Source organism: Chlorella variabilis (genome assembly GCF_000147415.1).
Source record: "Chlorella variabilis unplaced genomic scaffold CHLNCscaffold_11, whole genome shotgun sequence".
Lineage (NCBI taxonomy): Eukaryota > Viridiplantae > Chlorophyta > Trebouxiophyceae > Chlorellales > Chlorellaceae > Chlorella > Chlorella variabilis.
The window spans coordinates 1,413,730-1,432,999 of NW_005435077.1; the positions used below are offsets into that span (position 1 = coordinate 1,413,730).

The window sequence follows — 19,270 nt, forward strand, 5'->3', positions numbered from 1 at the left end:
CCAGCCGCAGACACAGCCGCAGGCGCAGCTGCAGGCGCCGCGGGCCAAGGTCCTTGCGGCGGCAGCGGGCGGCGGCGCCAACGGCGCGGCGCCTATTGGCGCGGCGGCAGGACGGGGTGGCGAGTAGCCCTGCGGCGTGCTTTCTTTCGGCTTGGGTTAGAAAAGCCTGGGGGTGAGGCCTTGCTCCTGCACGTTTCTTTGTGCCCTGGTTGCCCGCCCGTTGTTGCACCGCCCAACATGTTCAGCAAAACAAGCAACCCGGCGCAGCCGCCGCCTGGGGCATACCGACAGAATGAATCAGGAAACGCATTCAAATGTGTTTGAATGTGTGTAAAGTCAGTCCAGCTGCATGCACGCCTGCGCGCTGCTCAGCTGCCCGGCTGCGGGCCGCGCCGGCGACGGCGCAGCAGCAGGAAGTGGCGGCGGGCGTGGCTTTCCATTGCGTACAGCAGCAGCAGCTGGGCGGCCACATTGAGCGCCGCCCGAAGCGTGGCGCCCGCCGCAGCGCAGGCGCCGACGCCGGAGCAGCCGGCGGCTGCGGCGGCTGTGTGGGGCGGGGTGTACACGTGGCATGCCAGGCTGGCAGCCAGGCCCAGCGCCAGGCCCAGCAGCTGCGACCTGAAGCGGACCTGCAACGTGGCGCCAGGCGGGGAGCAGGGAGGAAGAAAGCTTCTTGGCCATTTTGCCAGAGCCATGCCTCCCAGTGTGCATGCTGGCACGTAGCGCAGAGCATGCGCCCACCAAACAACAAGCACAAGCACAGCCAGCGGCCGCCAGAGGCTGGCTCATGCCGGCGGCGGCGGCGGGGCGATGCGCGGGCGCGCCTGGAACAGCAGCAGGCTGGTGGGCAGGCAGATACACCAGCGCTCGTGCTGCGCGGCCAGCCGAGGCCGCATGCCCGCAAGCGCCAGCATGCAGTGCCTGCATCAAAATGGGTTGCAATGCAGGAGCGGTGGGAGCGGCGGCAGGGGAGAGGAACGCCCAGCACAGGCAGGTTGGACAGGGGCAGGACAGCGGCTGGCGTGGGTCGCTGTCGGTTGGCTGGTGGGTGAGCCTCACCCGCAGCTGCACAGCACGCTGATCACGTGGACCGACAGGATGAGGCGCTCCCGGGTGGCAAGGTACCTGCACACATTGGTAATTGCAGGCATGCGTGGGGATCGGCGGTTGGTCGGCGGGACGAGGGGCATGCCAGGGCACGGTGGGGGGACAGAGGCGGCGCCGACGACACGGCAGCCGGCACATTTTGCGCGGCACGGGGCGGCGGCAGGAGCTGGGGTCTGCAGGTGCAGGCGCTGCGGCCGCGGGGCTGGCGTGGCGCACTTTTGGTAGAGGTATGGCGATGCCAGGATCAGGAGGGGCAGCAGGAGGCCCAGGCGGGACAGGTCCGCCCCCACCAGCCAGTCCCGCACAAAGTACGGCACGGCCAGCAGGCTGCAGGCGGGCGGCGGGCAGGCAGGCAGGCGGCGGGCAGGCAGGCGGTCGGGGTGGCAAGGGACGGCGGCAGATGCGGCGCTCAGAGGCGCAGCCAGGGGCTGCCCCAGGCGCCAGGCTCAGCCAGGCTGCCACCCAGCGCTGCCACCCAAGGCTGCATAGGCTGGGCCCCTCGCCCACCCGTCGCCACCACAACGCACCACCACTCTCCCAGCCACACCGCTCCTCCGCCGACACCCAACCACCCACCTGACGCCAAGGGACCCCTGAAGCGCCAGCAGGCTGCCCTTGGCCAGGCAGGCCAGAGCATCCACCCGCGCCATGCGCGCGGCGTGCCACCTCCCAAACGCCGCCTCCTCCCTCACATCGGTGAACCGCAGCGTGGCCAAGCTGGCGGCCCCCGCCAGCGGCGGCAAGGGGATCAACGGGCAGCAAGAGGACGGCCGTGCACGGGCCTTGGCCAGAGATGGGCGAGCAGAGTGCCTCGGGCCCGCGCGCAGCCGAAAGGAAGGCGGCTGGTGGGATGAATTGCCTCGAAAATCCAATCAAAAATGGTGAACAACAGAACATGGCGCGGGAGCTGCCGAGAGCCAAGAGTGTGGAACAGAGGATGGGGTTGGGTGGAAAACAAGAGTTGCGGGGGCGCCCACGCAGTGTGCGCTATGCAGGGTGGGTTCTCTGAGCGCTGCACAGGCACAGGCAGGGGCAATGAATCAAAAAAGATTATGTGAACGAAAGCGTCAGGGGGCGGCCCGCAGTGTGCTGGGCAAAGATGATCCATAATATAGGTGAGTGATCGAGCAGGGCTGCCCTGCGTCAGCAGCTGCATTGCACGCAGCCCCCCCACGAAAAATAATACGACACTGCAGAGCCGCCCCGCATCCGGCACGCTGCACCCAGCCTCTCTCGTGCATGGGTAGGCTCTCTCTCGTGCTCGGGCGGGCGGCGGGTGGGCGCGGTGCACGGCCAGCAGGCCGCATTCCCGCGCCGCGCCGCATTTTGTTGTACAAACTGTGCCGCGGCGTGCTGTGCACACGCCAGGATTGCAGGTCGTGCTGCGTTGTGCACGCTGCGCTGGGGCGCCAGGGCCGTGCCTGCCGTGCCGCGGGGTGCCTTCACATGCGCAGGCGCTTGCCGCTAAAGTCGCCAGCCTGGTCTTCCGGCAGCAGGTGCCCCACAATGTGCACAGTGGGGGCGTTGGAGCCCGTCCATGGCGCCATCTCCCCGCCCAGGGGGGTGCCGTCTGGCAGCGTAAAGGAGGCGGTAAAGGTGACACCGCCGCTACTGCAGGCACGGCGGGCAACAAGAGGCGGGCCGCCTTCAGCCAGCTGCTCGGCCGCATGCCCAGCCGTCACAGGCTGCGAGACGCCAACGCTAACATGCCGGCCCGCGTTGCAGCCCAGGCTGACGATGAGGCAGGTCGCCCAGGCGGGGCACATTCCATGCTGGTGTCACAGCAGGGTGCTGCAGCTGCGCGCCGCCTCACCTGAGTAGCACGTGCGGCGAGAAGCAGGCGCCGCCAAAGTGCGGCACCCAGTACATGCGCACGCTGTCATATTTGTGCCGCACCTGCAAACAACAAACAAAGGAAGGTCAAGAGGAGATGCGGCGGGCGACTGTGGTCGTCGTGCATGGCAAGCGACAGGTTGGAGGGCCCAGCAAGCGGCCCAGCTTCCCAGAGGGCTGCCTGCTGGCAGGGGTGCTGCAACCACGCTCCGCACCCAGTCGCTGCGCCACAGCTGCGCCGGCGGCCGGTTGCCGCACGTCACCACTAGCGTCAGCACTGCATCTGTCCAGAGCGGGAACCGCTGCATGCTCTGCGGCAGGCAAGGTGGGCGCCAAGAGCGGTGGCTGGTGGGCCGAAATGAGGCGGTGGCTTTGGCTATAAGTGTGATGCAGGGTGCAGCTGGGGAGGAGGGCAAAAAAAGAGGCAGCAGAGGGGGGGCTGCACAGGTGGACCCTATCCATTCGTGGCGCAGGCGGGGCAAATTTGGCGGCAGCAGACTGCGGCCATGCGGCCAGGCCAAGAGCAACATGCAGGCAGCAACAAGCTGAAATAACGGCATGGATTGTTTGTCAAACAACCACTGGGCTGCAGCTGATGGTTTCTGAGCCGTGGCATCCCAGCGGCCTGTCGGCAGCGGCGCTGCCCCGGCAGTCCAGCAGGCGCGGTTGCGGGGCCCACGGAGTCAGCAGGCGGGTTCGAAGCCGCGCATTCAGTCCATGGCTGCCCACTTTAGGGTTGCAGGACCCAGGCAGCAGCAGATCGCGGCCACAGCCGCAGAATTGGACACACCTGTGCAGGACATCCCTGGGCAGTAATGCTCGTTATGCAGAGCACCTTGCCCTCAGGCACTATGAGGGAGGCCGCCGCGCCACCTACGAGTCCTGGGGTCAGTTGGGTGGACCAGAACTCCAGCATGGCCGCGGCGGGGGCCTCCCCCAGCGTGGGCAAGACAGCTTGGCCAGGGAGTCGCAAACAGCCACCGGCAACCGTGGACAGATCACTGAGGGGCAGATCGGCGGCAATCATCGCCTCCCGGACGCCCATTCCCCCCATCCGCGCTACAGTCTTATTCATCCAAAGGGGCAGTACGTGTACCTCCGTCGAGGTTGCCTCGACCCCTGAAGCACACCGCGGAGCCCAGGGAGGTGCTGAAACTGCTTGCACACGTGGAATGCGCCAGCCCAAGGGACTGCAGCGCCCCAGTATTGGCCTGCCGCTACGGCCGGCGGGGCGTCTCCTCGCCGCCGCCGCCACCTCAGCTGCCGGGCCGACCCCAATCCTCCGCGGCGGGAGTTACACAGCCGCAGCCCGGTTTGACAGCCCAGCCCGGCCCCACCAGCCTCACAGCCGCCAGCCGGGGAAGTCGGGCGCGGCCTCGCCGCCAAACAGCGCCTCTGGCGGCGCGCGGTAGAAGGCGGTGGGCACGGCCTTGAGGCGGCGGGACGCCTCTGCCGCAAACATGCTGGCATAGGAGGCGGGCAGCAGCTCAGATATGTCGGCCTCTGAGGTCTTCTTGCGGTCACGGAGGTCTTTATCCAGCAGGGAGCAGAAGGCGGCAACCTGGGTGCAAGAGCAAGGGGGGTGGCGCCAACGCTGAGCGTGCTTGGGTCACAGGCATGCTGGGAGGCGCCTCAGGGTGGGGGGCAGACTGCTGTACTGGGCATGCACGCAGCCCATACCCGCAGGCAGGCAGGCGGGCAGGGGCCAGCGCCCGGGGTGGGCCGCACCTCCCCTCACCCCTGCAACACACCGCCGCCGCCACCCACCTGCGGGTTGTGGTGCTGGCGCAGCGCCTCCAGCTCCCACAGGCTGCTCTCCAGGGCGCGGCTCCTGCCCGGGTCTGGCTCCCGGAAATCATACACATCGTGCCCCTGCCACACCGGCCCCTGCTGCTGCTGCTGGGCAGCCTGCTCTGCCGGCTGCGGGGACTGGCCGGCCTCTGGGCCCGCCGCTACGCCCACCGCCGCCGCCGCCGGGGCGTCGTCGTCCTCGCCCGGAGACGCGGCGCCGTTGGCCCGCAAGGCCGCGCTGCTGCCGCCGCCGGCGACCTCTGGAGGCAGCGGCAGCAGCGGCTGCGGGGCGGCGGGCGGCGGTGGCGCCGCGGCGCCGGCCACCCCCGCCAGCCCTCCGCGCGGCGGGCGGTGCAGCAGCTGCATGGTGGCCGGGTGGCGGCGCACCACGTTGTGCATGAAGGCCAGCGCCAGCAGGGCGCCAGCTGGCGGCGCCGCAAGCGCCAGCCGCCCCAGCCGCTTCACAAAGGCCGCCGCCGTGTATGCGGGCACCATGCCGGAGGCAAGGAAAACATCTGCCAGCGCAAAGAAGCGGGCGCGGTGCTTGGCCTGCGGGCGCAGGGGGCAGCAGGCATAGGGTTGCTCGTCGGTGACAGCGCTGCCGGGCTGGGCGCCGCTAGCGGGGGAAGCCCCCACACACCCAATCCCACACACACACCACACCACCACCACCACCACCACCTCCTCCCAGCCGCTCCTCCCTCCCCAGCTGCCGCCAGGAACCCACGTGGAAGGCCTGCGGCGTGAGCAGCTGGTACAGGCGGGCGTAGAAGTTGGGATACTCCAGGCCGTGCCGCGTGACCAGCACAAAGATACCGTCCAGCGCCAGCATGCCAGTCAGGCCGCCTCGGTCCAGGGTGTCTGTCAGGAAGTCTGCGGGGCGGCAGGCCAGGTTGCGGGGGAGGTTGGGGAGAGGTGAGCATGTGGGGCGGGGTGGAGTGGGGCTGGGATGTGGCGGGAGGTGAGTTGGGAGCAGGGCAGGAGGCGGGGCTGGCTCGCTGCGGCCCGCCCAGGCGCCGCCGCCCACACACCACACGCCCTGGCTTCCCCGCGCCGCCTGCTGGCCTCCCCTGCCTGCCGACGCCTGGGCTGCTGCCCCTGCCCGCCCGCCACCCCTCCCCAGGAACCAGAGGCGCCCTCACACCCGGCCACGCGCGCACCTGCCAGCAGCAGCGGGTTGACGAGGGCAGGGATTATCAGGTCCTGCACCCTGGCCAGCACCCGCTTGCCCACATCCTCGGGAAGCTCCAGCCGCAGCAGCGCCAGCCACGCCTCGCTGCAGCGGCGGGCGGCGCGGGTGGATGGGCGGGGCGGGAGGAACAGGGCGGCGCGCAAAAGGCGCTGCTGCTGCTGCTGCTAGCAAGACCGGTTGCGGTCTGCCAGGCCCAGGGTGCAGGCAGGCCAGCCCTGCATATCCCTGCCAGCACCCCGCCAGCACAAAAGCCTGCAGCCGCATCAGGCAGCCTCCCCAGACCGCCCCACACCTGTACATGCGCTGCTGCGCCTTGGCGCTGGCCCACTTGGCGCGCTGCTGCTCGCCCGCCGCCGCGCCGGCCGCCGCGGCCGCCTCCGCCGCGAGGCGCTGGCGCTTGCGCTGCCGCGCCCCCTCTCCCGCGTTGGCTGCCGCCACGATGCCTACCTCTGCGGCGCCGCACCACGACCGGAGCTCCTCGTCGGCGGCAGGCGCGGCCGGCATCTCAGCCAACACATCAAACACAGTCCGCGCCAGGTCATGCCAGCTCACGCTGCCGCCACCACCGCCGCCGCCCTCCTCCCCGTCCTCGTCGCTGCTGTCGTCCTCGCGCGAGCCCCCCGCCGCCGCTGCCGGCGCCCCGTTGGCGCCCGTCGCCGCGCCCTGCTGCTGCTGCGCCTGCTGCTCCTGCCGTGCCGGCTGCGCTATTCTGATGATGCTGGCCAGAGTGAAGTAGCGCACATCTGCCAGCTCTGCAGGCAGGCAGGGAGGCAGGCAGGCAGGCAGACAGGCAGGCAGGTGTCGGTCGCAGCCGCAAGTGCCCCCCCCCCAAGCAATCAGCGAGCAGCAACCCATCGCTCTGCAAGCGCAGCGCATGCCCCAGAGCCTGCTGACGGCATCCCCGCAGCCGGAAACAAAGCGGCAGCAGCAGAAGCAGCAGCAGCAGCAGCAGCGGCACATGTGCAGCCCCGCAGCGCTGCCAGCCCTGCAGCCCTGCCAGCCCTGCAGCCCCGCCCCGGCTCCCCACCTAGCAGCTTGCCGATGAGCAGGCCCAGCACCTCTGGCGCGGTGCCGGCGCAGGTGAGCAGCACGGCCAGCAGGCGGTGGAAGAGTCGGTTGTTGAACACGCCGGGGCGCTCGCCGCGCACGCACTCCATCACCGCCATGAAGGCGGCCACCTGACGGGAGGCAGGGCAGGCAGGGGAGGGCAGGGCAAGAGGGAGAGAGGGCGGTTATGATGCGGTGGCTGTGTGGGCGCAGCGGCTGGGCAGGTGGATTCGCCGGGAGGCAGGTGGGGGCAGCGCTGGCGGCAGCAGCGGCAGGCGTGATGCAGCGCGGCGTGTATCAGCAGAACTGGCAGCCGCAGCTGCCAGACCCAGCAGTACTGGAAGCCACAGCTTCCGGACCCATGACGGCAGGCGCCGCACCTGGGTGCGGGCATCCACAGCGGCGTCGCCCAGCAGGCGCAGCAGGCCGGCTTGGTAGGCGCCGTATTGGCGGTGCAGCCAGGCGGCATAGACCGCTTCAGCAGACTGGTCCTCTGCCGGCACCGGTTTGACCGACAGGTCGCCCCGGTCAAAGCAGTCGATGAAGAAAATGCGCAGGTGGTGCAGTACGGGCGTGGCCTGCAGGCGCAGGTGGCAACGTGCTGGAATGGGCTGCGAGCTCAGGTGAGCGAGCGGGTGGCGGCGGGTGAGCACCATCGCGCGCGTGCATGGCGGCACCCGGTGCGTGCTTCGCGCACCTCGGAGCACCCCGGCTTCAGCGCGGCCAGCAGCAGGGGCAGGTTGTTGGCCCTGGCGCGGGGCTCGGCCACCAGCTGCTCAGCGAGCGCTGGCAGGTCGGTCGGGGCACTTCTTTTCTTGCTGGGAGCCATTTAAAAGCTCGATGTATATGCGAAAGCAAGTTGCGGCGCCCACAGCCCAGTCGAGTCACTGCATGCGAACCATGCGGGCACCAAGGCTCTGGAAATCGCAGTTGATGAGGAGGCCCGTCGATCGCTATATGTAAGGTGCCTTTCGCCCAGTCTTGTCGATGCCCCGTTGTCGCCAGCGGTGCAAGGACCTTCTGAACGCTCTCCACCCAGCCCGATGGCATTCACAAGCAACATGCAAGCGTTGACGAGCGCCCAGCAGCAGTCCTGCGTCCTGAAGCGGCGCCACGGCACCGCCCAGCGGTCTGCACGCCGTCTTATCGTCACACGGGCAGCTCAGAATGTCGACCTGGATCGCACGGCATCGCTGCGAAAGCTGCTGGCCAAGCCCGGCATCCTGCTGGTGGGTTCCAGGCGGGGCCCGCCCACTGTGGCCTCTGCTTCCGCTCGCAGCCTGCTCTGGGTGCCCAAGTAGCAATTCTTAGTTCGTCGAACAGCGCCACGGGAGTGTTTTGGGTTCAGCCCTTTTGCCGTCATTGCCGCCGCTGTGCCCGCGCCAACGACGCATCTGCACAGCCCGCTCAGCCCCTCGCTGGGCCCTCCCCCGCAGGGCCCCTGCTGCCACGACGGCCTGTCTGCGCGCCTTATCGAGCAGGCCGGCTTCGACTTTGCCTTCATGAGCGGCTTCTGCACGGCGGCGGCCCGCCTGGGCGCGCCCGACACGGGCCTCATCTCGTACTCCGAGATGGCTGACACCGGGCGCAACTGCCACGAGGCCACCAATCGCCTGCCCAGTGCGTCAGGACGCACAGCGGCTGCCTTGACCGCCCACGCTGCGCTGCCACAGCAGCGTGGCGGGGCCCGCCCTGCCTCCTCAGCTTCCCTGCAGCTTCCCACCGGCCACCCCGGATGATGACCCTTGCTCTCCCTGTGATGACCCTTGCTCTCCCTCTCCCGCATCCCCCCGCATCTCTTCTCCCACGCCCCGCAGTCATCGGCGACGGCGACACCGGCTACGGAAACGCGGTCAACGTGAGGCGCACAGTGGCGGGGTACGCGGCCGCAGGCTTTGCGGGGATTCTCATCGAGGACCAGCAGGTGTGGTGTGGTGTGGTGTGGAGTGGCGTGGCTTGGTGCTCTGCGCTACGCTGCGCTGTGCCACTTTCCATAGCGGTGTGTGGTGCGCGCCTTGCTGCTGCTGCTGCTGCTTCTCAGGGATCAGAAGGGGACGGCTGCAGTCGGCTGCCTGTGCCCCGCCGCCTGCCCACCTGGCGACGCCTGCTGCCCGCCCACCCAACCCCGCTCCCTGCAGTGGCCCAAGTCATGCGGCCACGTGCGCAACAAGCGGGTGGTGGCACGGGACGAGGCGCTGGCACGCATCCGGGCAGCCTGCGACGCCAGGTGGGCGCCGCCGCCACCTCCCCAAGCTGTGCCCCGGCGCCGCTTGGGAAAAGGGGTGCATGGCGCCGCAGCTTTGCCACCCACTGCCACCTCGCACCTTGCCCCCGGAGCAGGGACGAGGGCCGCGACATCCTGGTCGTCGCCCGCACCGACTCGCGGCAGGCGGAGGGGCTGGGCGAGGCACTGTGGCGGGCGGCGGCGTTTGCCGACGCGGGCGCCGACGTCGTGTTCATAGATGCTCTGGAGGGGGAGGGGGAGATGGAGGCGTTGTGCCGGGTGCCGGGGGCGTACAAGGTGCGGGGCGGGACGGGCTGGAAGGTGGTTGGAAGGTGGTGGGTGTGGTGGTGGTGGTGGTGAAGGAGGGCCTGTATATTTGTGCGTGGTGTCTGCATGGTGACGGTGGGTGGTGGCAAGTGTAGCGCTGGGTGGGGTGTGCCGTGAGCAGGGCGCTGCAAGGCGGCCAGGGCCTCCCTCCTTGCCTGTGCCGGCCGGTGCCTCCCTCCTGCCTCCCTCCCCTGCCTGCCCGCCTGCCGACCTGCTCCTGCCTGCCTCTCCGACCACCCCTGCCAGCCTCTGTCGCCCTGCCTCTCCCTCCTGCCTCCCCCACGCTGACCTGCTGCCCGCCTACCCGCCTTGCACCCCATGCCCCTCCCTGCCTGCCCGTCCCTGCAGATGGCTAGCATGCTCGAGGGCGGCGGCAAGACGCCTATCCTGGCACCCGCCCAGCTTCAGGCCATGGGCTTCAAGCTCTGCGCCTACCCGCTGTCCCTGCTGGGGGTGTCTGTGCGGGCGATGGAGGCCGCGCTGGCGGGGCTCAAGACGGGGGCGGTACCGGTCCCGCCGGCCATGCCCAGCTTCCAGGCAGGTTCCGCCACCTGTACTTGCTGCCTGCCAAAGCCAGCCGGGCCGGCGTGGCTGGCCCCTCCTTCATCGGAGCGCTTTCCATGAATGTCTTGTTTCATCCTGCATGCCATGCGTGCTGCTGCTGCGTGGGGGTGCAGGAGCTGCAGGCGTCCATCGGCTTCCCAGAGTACTGGGCCGAGGAGGCGCGGTATGCGGTACCAAGCAGCAGTACCAGCAGTGGCAGCACCGCCACCACCAGCAGCGGCGCCGCAAACGGCAGCCGGCCGCCGGCGCCGCCTGCAGCGGCAGCGGCGAGCACAGCAGCAGCGGCAGCAGCCGCAGCAGCAGCAGCAGTACCGCCGCCGCGAGCCGGCGTCGAGCCAGACCTCGTCCTGGAGCCCGGCAGCAGTGCAGGCGCCAGCCCAGCTTCCTCCAGCGGTACCATCGACCTGTACGGCGGTGCCGGGGAGGAGGGGGGCGGCTACCGGGCGCGCGACCCGGGTGACCGCCGGGCGCAGTGGGTGCGGGTCAAGGTGTCTGACCGCAAGGCGGGCACCACCACGCTCGACACACGCTTCCCGGCCGGTGCGCTTCCCAAGCTGGCGGGCATGGAAGGGGGCACGCACGCAGGCTGGCGGGCTGGCTGGCCACCAGGGCACCCGTCAGCCGCGGCACGGCAGCCAAGGAGGGCGCCCCAGCAAGCACGCCCCTGCCCAGCAGCCTTCCTGCCGCTTTTCCGGGCCGCTGTGCCCGCTCGCCTCCCTCCCACCGTCGGTCCCAATCGTGCCCACCCACACACACGCCTTCCTCTCCACCCACCCCCCTTGCCCCCGTCCCGCCGCAGGCTTCCTCAACTCCGCCGCCACCTTCATCCCCGCGGTGGCGGGCGTCGACCTGGAAGGCCTGGTGAAGCAGGCCACAGGCGACGCCGCGTGGGAGCCCTCCAAGCCCATCTACCGCTTCGACTCGGGGGACGACCGCATCGAGGTGTTCCTGGAGTTCAGCTGAGCGGCCCCTTGCAGTTGAATACGTTGCTGCAACACACTGTGCCCTTATCTCATTATCTGTCAACGGACCTCGCCCCTGGGCATGCCTGGAATTCCTTTCGAGAGGCTGTAGTGCGGTGCAGATACACTCATTGCCAAGGTCCGTCGTCCTGTTCAGGCCTGGGTACACGCTGGGGCTGCCATGCCTGCTTAGAAGCTTATCCATTTACAAACGTGCAAGCAAGCGAGATAGATGTGCGCAGAACGATGCAGGCAGAACTACTGCACACAGGCGCACACCAGCACTGCCCGACTCGGGTCCAGTCGGACTGGGACCTCAGCTGCTGCCGCTGCCTGGGCCGGCGCCAGTGGCGCAACAGTCCGGCGTGGGCCGTCGGCACCGCTGCCGGCGCCGCCGCTCTACAGAACCCCGCCGCACTAGCGCTGGAGCCAGCCACCCGCAGCCAACACCTCATCTGGAAACCTTACAGGTCGGGCGTTACACAAACACTAGAAGGCCAGCCGCCCCTCCTCCCGGCACTGCACCTTCACCAGCGGCGCCTCCCGCCGCAGTGCCTCCATCGCCGCCGCGGGCTGCGCCCTGTGCGTGCCCAGCCTCAGCTCGCGCAGCAGCGGCAGGTGGCGCAGCACGCTGCGCACGCTGGCAGGCGACAGCTCCAGCGGGCAGCCATCCAGGTCCAGAATGCGCAGGCTGGCGGCGGCGCGCAGGGAGGCGGGCAGCCACATCAGGACATTGCCGCGCAGGCGCAGCGACGTCAGCCCTGCGCACAGCAGGAAGCACGGGATCAGCACTGGCCGGCGCACGTCAGCGGGCAGGGCCGGGCTGCGCTGGGGCCGCCTGGCGCAGCTGAGGCTTGGGAAGCTGGCAGCCGCGCATCGGCCGGTGGCGATGGCGGGAGCGGGAGTGGAAGGAGCAGCAGCCGCAGCAGGAGGAGCAGCAGCAGGGGTTTTGCTCACCCTCCAGGTAGGCCCCCGGTGGCAGCGATTCCAGCCCCAGCTGCTGCAGAGTCAGCTCCTGCAGGCCGCTCAGGCCCAGCAGTGCCGCCGGCACGCGCCCTTCCCCTGGGTAGTTGGCCAGAGATAGAGACCGCAGGCCCGGCGCCTGGGGCAGCAGCTCGCCCAGGAGCTCCGCCAGGCCGGAGGCTGGCTCGGCGTCGCACCTGGCCAGGCTGAGGGCCGTCAGCCCTGCCAGCTGCGCGGCGCAGCCGCCGCACCGCCCCACGCCCAGGCTGCCGCCGTCCAGCGACAGGCGGGCCAGCGCGGCGGCGGCAGCCGCGGGGCGGGGCAGCACCGCGACCAGCACGCGGGCCAGCCCGCCGCCGCCCTCGCCGCGCCAGAGGGTGAGGTCCAGGGCGGCGCTGGCTGGCGCTGGTGGGGTGCCGCCTCTGCCGCCGCCTTGCAGCTCATAGGTACACGACTGCAGCTGGATGCCTCCCATCTGCAGGCATGCAGGCGCCAGCGGGAGGTGAGGCATGGGCTGGTGCTGGTGTTTGGTGTGATAGGCTGTGGACGCCCAGCCCCTGCTGCGGGGTTGAGGGCTGGGTGCAGCTGCGGCACGTCCGCACTAAGGGTCCCAGCTCCAGCGCGGTCGCCTGCCTCGCCTGCCTGCCCCCAGCGCCGCGCACCTGCGCACCCGAGGAGCAGTACACGTCAAAGGTCTGCAGGGCGGGGAAGCCCGCCGCCGCCGGCAGCACCAGCACCGGCCCGGAGCCTGCCGGCCGCTGGCAGCGGTAATAGACTTGCAGGTGGCGCAGCCTGGGCAGGGCCTGGGCGAGCCCCGCAAAGGCGTCGGCGGGTGGCAGGTAGCCGCCGCCATTGGACACCAGGCGCAGGTCGGTGAGGCCGGGCAGCTGCGCGGCGGCTGCCGCCACCGCCTCTGGCACCCCAGTGCGCCCCAGCAGGCACAGGCTGCGCAGCGCCGTCAGCTGGCGCAGCGGTGCTGCGTCGGCGGGCGACAGCCGCTCGGCAGACAGCTCCAGGCCGGTGAGGTGCGGGAAGGTGCGGAGGGCGTGGGCGCCGGTGGCGGCCAGCGCCGCAGCCTCGTGGGTGGTACACTCGCTGCCCATCTCCCAGCACTCCACCCTCAGGTGCGACAGCTGCTGCGCCGGCAGCGAGGCCAGCATGGCTGGCACCTGCATGACGGCTGGCCTCAGGCCCGCCCGCCACAGCATGCTGCAATCAAAGTCGGCGGAGCGCACGTGGCGGCCCACGCGGCACAGCCTGGCGCAGGTGGCGGCCAGCCACCGCTGCCGCTGCTCCTCCGGGGCGTCCCGCGAGCCGCGCGGCGGCTGCAGCACAAAGGAGCGCCACAGGGCCGGCTCGGACCAGGCCACGCGGCACCAGCGCCTGCAGACGAGCGTGACGGCGGGCCTGCAAGGGCGGCAGAAGAGCGGCGGCGGCAGTGACGGCGTGCATGGGTACCGCAGCAGGCTGTTCCCGCCTGCCTCCTGCAGGCGGGCTCACCCCTCCTTCCTCCCAGCGGCCAGGAAGACCGCCGCAAGCAGGCAGTCGGGCAACGCGTCGAAAGTGTCGACAGCCTCTGCGTCTGTGCTGGCCATGGCTGCAATTTCTAAGATATGGATGCTGCAGCTCACTTACTGGTGGTGTGCGTGTCCTGCAAGAGGTCTAAAGAGAGCAGGTTCAGCGCAGGTGCCTGCGCCAGGCTGTCGCGCGCCAAAACCCAACCCATCGTGCTGAATCCATCGCATCCTGATCGCTACCATGCCGTTGTGGCATTGTAGATGCACATTGTTGAGTCTCCCAGGTTCCCCCTGCCACTTGCCCGAGCTGCAAAGCCCCGCCTGCGGGCTCCTGCCGGGCGCGACATGGTGCGCGTCGTGCTGTGATGCTATTGGGGCCGCCCCGCTACGCTGCTGTCTGCCCCGCCACGCCGCACCTCCACCCGCCACATCCACCGCCTGCAGGCCGCCTGCCTTGCTTTTGCCTGCAGGGCCGCGGCCGTGCCGAGGCCTCGCCTCCTGGGGCCGCAGATGCGGCCGCGCCTGACCCCTGCCCCACCTGGGCGGCAGAGCACGTGGAGGCGCGGGCTGACAACAAAGCGCTGGCTTACAAGGCGCAGCAGGCGCAGCGCGCCCCGCTCGCCCTCGCTTTCCTAGGAGACTCGATCACCGAGGGGCTGAACGCGTGCGGGCGGCGGCTGGCTGCGGCAGAGTCGGCGTTGGGAGGCGCCGTGGGGCTGTTTGGCGTGCCGGGCGACTGCGTGGAGAACCTGGCGTGGAGGCTGGGGCACGGCGGCATGCCGCGCGCCGCCGCCTACTGCATCCAAATAGGGACGAACGACCTTTCCATGGGCGAGGCACCCAGGAGCCTAGTGGCGCAGGTGCGCGCACGTGTATGCGGTGCTGGGGCTGGCTATTCAGCCTGGGGGAGGGCCGGCGCCATCATGGCTGGGAGCACCGGCTGCGGCAAGCAGCCGCCGTCCCTCTCATGCCGCTGCCGCCCAGGCTGGCCGCAGCCTCACGGCTGCCCGACCTTTGATAATAGGCGCCTGCACAAGGCTGCCGCAATTCCCACCTTGTACTGTGCAGATTCAGGAGCTGGTGCAGTACGTGCGGTACCATGCCCCAGAAGCCCACATCGTGCTGCTGAGCTTATTCTATTTGGAGGGGATGGTGGGCTGCTTGGCTGGCTGGCTGCCAGCACCTGCATCCAAGTGACGCAGGGTGAAGCGCGCTAGCACAAGGGAGCAGGGTGGGCTGCCCAAGCTGCCGAGCAGAGCACTCATGAAACAGATCCTCCTCCCATATCCCCATGGCTTGCCAGCCATGCACCCTGCCATCCCTCGGCCTCCTCCTGCTGCCGCAGCAAGCCAAGGCCAAGGCTGTGAATAATGCGCTGCGCAGCTTTGCGGCAGGCGCCGGCGACCCGCACCTGCACTACTCTGGTGCTGGGGAGGACCTGCCTTCGGAGCTGTTCCCTGGTGGGTGGGAAGGTGGTGAAGCTCTGGCACTGGCCGGTGGGCCTGCTGGCCCTTGCCGCCTGCTTGGCTGGCTCCAGGCTTGCCTGCTGCAGCCCCCAAGCTGGCCTGCACAGCCGGGCGAAGCACTGCCTGTGGCTGCCATGCCCATCAAGGCTGCTGCGCCCCTGGCCGATCGCCACGCTGTGCCTGCTATGCCACCTGGCCCGCAGACGGAGTGCACCCTGTCAAAGAGGCATATGATATTGTGCTGGATGCCCTGGTCCCCTTCGTTCAGCAGCTGCTGCAAAAGCAGTAGCCAGGAGCTGGCACTGCTGGGGAGCGTCAGGCCGTGGCTGCCGGCGGCAGCGCCACTGCTGCCACAGTGGCCCCCCGATGCGCGACTTTGTGGCTGCGCCGTGCGGACCTTGTTGTACGCCCTCGTTGTAAGTGTGCCACCATCCTTGCTGCTTCCTGCGAAAGGGGGTTGTGCATGTGCGGCGACGGCACCCGGCAGCAGCACACTGGCCGCAAGTTGGCGTCAAGCTGGCGGTGCCGAGCCGTGTTGCATAGTGGCAGAACAGCCAGGTTGGTGCGTGAACGATGCAACACACTCAAACAACAGGCATGCAACAGCTCGGTGCTGTTACAGGGGGTGCTGCTCTCATGGGTGCGCCAGCGCCAGCGCCAGCGCCAGGATGCGGTGGGTGAGCTCTCCTGGCAATGACGGCAGGCGCCTCGCCCCCGCTGCCGCTCTGCCCAGGCCGAGGGCCGCGGTGCGCAACCGTGCACGCTGCTCCTGCCCCAGCCGACCCACCAGCCACCCCGCCTCTGCCACAGAGCGTGCCAAGACGGCCGGCAGCGCGCGCGCCAGATCGGGGCAGGGCGCTGGGATGGAGTGCCACTGCTGCTGAGTAAGGGCCAGGCGGCAGACCAGGTCGGCGTAGAGGGTGGCAGCGCCCTGCTGCTTCACTAGAATGCCCAACGCTGGCTGCACCGCCGGCGCCGCCCGCACCATGCAGTTTGCAGCCGCCGCGCCTTTAGCGCCTCTGTTAAGAGCATGGTCCAACGGGGTCCAGCCACTCGTATCAACAGCTGCAACTGTACCTGGTGCAGCCTCCAGCAGCTGCTGCACTTCTGCAAGGTGGCCAACAAGCCGCATAGTGCAGCGGCGCCCAGCCATTGTGAGCCCGAGCTAGCGCTGCGGCTGGCGCTGCCAGCAGCAGCAGCTACACCACCCCCCTCAGCCGCTTTGTGCAGAGGGGTCAAGCCCCAACTGGCCACCGCAGACGCCGTGGCTGGGGCTGCCTGCAGCAGCTGCCGCACCACCTCTATGTGGTCCCCCAAAGCCGCATAGTGCAGCGGGGTGAAGCCCAGACTGTCCACTGCGGACGCCGTGGATGGGGCTGCGTCCAGCAGCTGCTGCACTGCGCCCAAATGCCCGGCCGCTGCATGGAGCGGCAGCCTGCCTTCTTCGGCTGCTTCAGCCGCAGCTGCGCCGGCAGCCAGCCGCCCTGCACCACCTGCTCGTCGCCCGCTAACGATACGGCAAACAGATTCATCGATCGTGCAGCTGCCGCTTCTGCATGCACGTCAGGCACCTTGTCGGTGAGGGCCCAGCAGCCAGGCGCGCACTGCCTGGGTTGCGACGGCGCCGGCCGTTCGAGCCAGGCGGCCTCCTGGGGGCGCTGTCTGTGCCAACCTCGCGCGAACCCTGTTGACATCATCAACAACACCAGTTTCGCTCACCTGCTTATGCGGGAGTCGCGTGGAGGAGCGATCAGGCGGGGCTCGTCCTGTCAAACAGCGCGTGCAGGCGTGGTCCGAGCAGCTGGCGTGTGGCGACTTCAGACGTGAATGGCGCGATGATATTTTGATTTCACTTTGAAATGCTACACCGTGCTGTGCCCCGTCGCAGCGCGGCAGGCGGCGAGCGGTCCTGCTCGCATGCCCTGCCCAAGCCATTGACCTCATGCTTATTAAGTGTTCCTGCCCATCGCTCGATTGGTGGGACGATGCCAGTCTGCATGTTTCACCCCCTCCCTCCATAATGAGCAAGATGACATCAGCGCTTCAGAAGGGTCGGATGCGGGCGCCGCTTTGGGCAGGCCGCCAGCGTCGTCAGCGTGCTTGTTTGCAGTTTAAACCAAATGCTGCAAAGGCCTAGTAAAAAGGGGAGACCATGCGCGGCATGCAGGCTGCGCACCCTCAATGCACCGGCGACCCAAAGCCGCTCCTGCCCGCCCGCGAGCTCTGCCGCCGGCTGGCGGCTCCGCTGCCCCTGCCACCGCCCGCCTCGCCGCCCGCCGCCGCCGCCGCTGGTGGCGCTGCGCCGCCCGGTGTGAAGGACAGCTGGCGCACCCCGGCGGTCATGGAGTCGACGCCAGCGGCGACGGCATGGGCCACGGCGCCACGCCACCGCGCCGCCGCCGCCGCCCGCTGCGCCGTGGTGTGCGCCGCGCTGTCCGCGGCGAGGTGGTGGTGGTGGGCGGTGGCATGGATGCCGCCGCCAGCTGCTGCCGCAGGGGGCAGGGAGGTGGCGTGGAAAGCCATCACGATCCGCTCATCTGTCGCCTCCTGGTGCGTCGCCTGCTCCCAGCACTCTAGGATGGCCAGCCGCAAGACATACTCCAGTTCGCCCAGCAGCCGCCACTCGCGCTGCAACGCGGCGGCGGCGGCGGCGGCAACGGCCGCGGGGCCCGGCGCGGCCGCGGCCGCGCCGGGGCGCCGCGTGCCGCCCTCGCTGCCGCCCTCGCTGCCGCTGTCGGCTGAAGCCTGCTCCTCCTCCTCCTCTTCCTGCTCCTCATCCTCATCATCGCTCTCCTCTAACCGCATGCTGCACATGACGGCACAGCGGTGGATGGTGCCTCCCACCCCGCCGCCCCGACCAGCCGCCGCCGGCCCCGGCGGCGTGACGGCAAGCGGCGAGGTCACCGCTGCTGCCGCCGCCGCCATCTTCCCACTTGCCCCGGGCAGCTCAGCTGCAGAGCTGGCTCTCCTGCCGCCGGCCCGGCTGCCCGGCTGCCCGCCAGCCGCCCCGCTGGCTGGCGTCGCCAGCCCTCGCCGCCTCCCCGCCGCCTCCCCGCCCGCGGCTGCCGCGGCTGCCGCTTCGCCCTCGGCTGCCGCCGCCACGGGTCCGACGCCGCCACTGCTGAACACGTGCAGCACCAGGGCTGGGTGGTACTCGTTCTCGCCCTGGTTCAGGCTCTGCGTCGTCTCCCACTCAAGGGCGACGATGTCGGCCACCTGCAGGCCACACATCAGCAAGGCAGAAGAGCAGCAGGACAGCAACGAGGGTTGGCAGCCGGAAGGACAGTCACCGAGCAAACCGGGGCATTTGAACCTGGGAGTTCGGCGCGGCAGCGCCGTTGCCGTCCGTTGCAGCCTGATGCCGTGGCAGCTAGCGTCACCAGGCTGACCCCACGCTGGCTCACCTGAAGCCGTATGGTACCCGCGCTTTCCTCAGGCTCGTGGTACGCGCCATCCCGCAGGTCCTGCTGCAGCAGCAGCTCGTAGGCGCAGAGCGGCCAGCCCCCAACGCTGCCGCCCGCCGCGGCTGCTGCCGCCGTGGCCGGAGGTGGTGGAGCGGTGCCGGCGGTGCCTGCGGTCCCTGCGGTACAGCGGCACACCGACAGGCTGCACAGGCGGTGCACTTCGCCCATGCTGGGCCCCGCTGCGGTGAGCTGGCGCTCCTCGTGCCACGCTGCCTGCAGAACAGAGCAGGTGGCAGGGCGTAGTTGTCGGGAGATTCGGCGCCCATCACCACAGCTCAACCCTACCCTACCCTACCCTACCAAACCGACTCAACTTGCTTCCACACAGCCCCGGTGCGCCCCATGTGCCAGTCCCGCCCAGCGCACCTCTGGCAGGCAGAAGACAGCGGCGCCGGGCTGAGGGGTGGAGCGCAGGTGCCAGGAGGCAGACATGAGGCGGGAGGGGGACAGCGGGGAGGCGGCGCCGCCTGCACCGCACGCGGGGTGCCGGCCGGCGGCGCCGCCGCTCGGTTCCCAGGCGCATACAGCAGCTGGCAGGCCGCAGGCCGGATGCACAGGCAGCAGCAGCCTGGTTCCGGCAGCTGCCTCCAAGGCAATACAAAAAATAAACAGAGTGCAGCTGTGCGGCTGCAATGCCTCCCACCCACTTTGGTTGAGCAGGGCCACCGTCGAGATGGCCAGGTTGAGGTAGGGCAGCACGGAGTCGAGGCGGGCGATGAGGTCCCGCAGCCGCTTGCCCAGCTGGGCCGCGCTGGCGTCGGGGGAGGCGGCGGCGTCCTGGGCCTGCACGCCGGCGCCAGCCAGGCGGCGGCA

The 19,270-nt window shown here is 69.6% G+C and overlaps 3 protein-coding genes across 3 annotated transcripts in view; 1 reads left to right on the forward strand and 2 right to left on the reverse strand.

Moving 5' to 3' along the window:
• Positions 1–785: 785 nt before the first annotated feature.
• CHLNCDRAFT_58007 (hypothetical protein) lies at positions 786–7,626 on the reverse strand (the record flags this gene model as incomplete). Its single annotated transcript, XM_005847460.1, has 15 exons — positions 786–921; positions 1,060–1,125; positions 1,324–1,434; positions 1,684–1,824; positions 2,554–2,718; positions 2,921–3,003; positions 3,156–3,251; positions 3,731–3,941; positions 4,287–4,501; positions 4,708–5,280; positions 5,459–5,604; positions 5,892–6,007; positions 6,216–6,675; positions 6,951–7,101; positions 7,351–7,626. The coding sequence occupies 15 exons, from the start codon at positions 7,624–7,626 to the stop codon at positions 786–788; spliced, it is 2,946 nt and encodes a 981-aa protein (XP_005847522.1).
• A 6,246-nt stretch (positions 7,627–13,872) lies between these two features.
• Positions 13,873–15,282, forward strand: CHLNCDRAFT_134565 (hypothetical protein; the record flags this gene model as incomplete). Its single annotated transcript, XM_005847285.1, has 5 exons — positions 13,873–13,884; positions 13,998–14,387; positions 14,596–14,679; positions 14,873–14,987; positions 15,197–15,282. 5 exons carry the CDS (start codon positions 13,873–13,875, stop codon positions 15,280–15,282), a joined length of 687 nt encoding a protein of 228 aa, XP_005847347.1.
• A 1,889-nt stretch (positions 15,283–17,171) lies between these two features.
• CHLNCDRAFT_134567 (hypothetical protein) overlaps positions 17,172–19,270 on the reverse strand; it is a gene marked incomplete at both ends in the record, with an annotated part of 3,137 nt that continues 1,038 nt past the window's right edge. Inside the window, 4 exons of the mRNA XM_005847461.1 lie at positions 17,172–18,209; positions 18,398–18,670; positions 18,824–18,924; positions 19,105–19,208. Coding sequence (XP_005847523.1) covers positions 17,172–18,209; positions 18,398–18,670; positions 18,824–18,924; positions 19,105–19,208 — 1,516 coding nt within the window. The remainder of the gene's footprint in view (positions 18,210–18,397; positions 18,671–18,823; positions 18,925–19,104; positions 19,209–19,270) is intronic.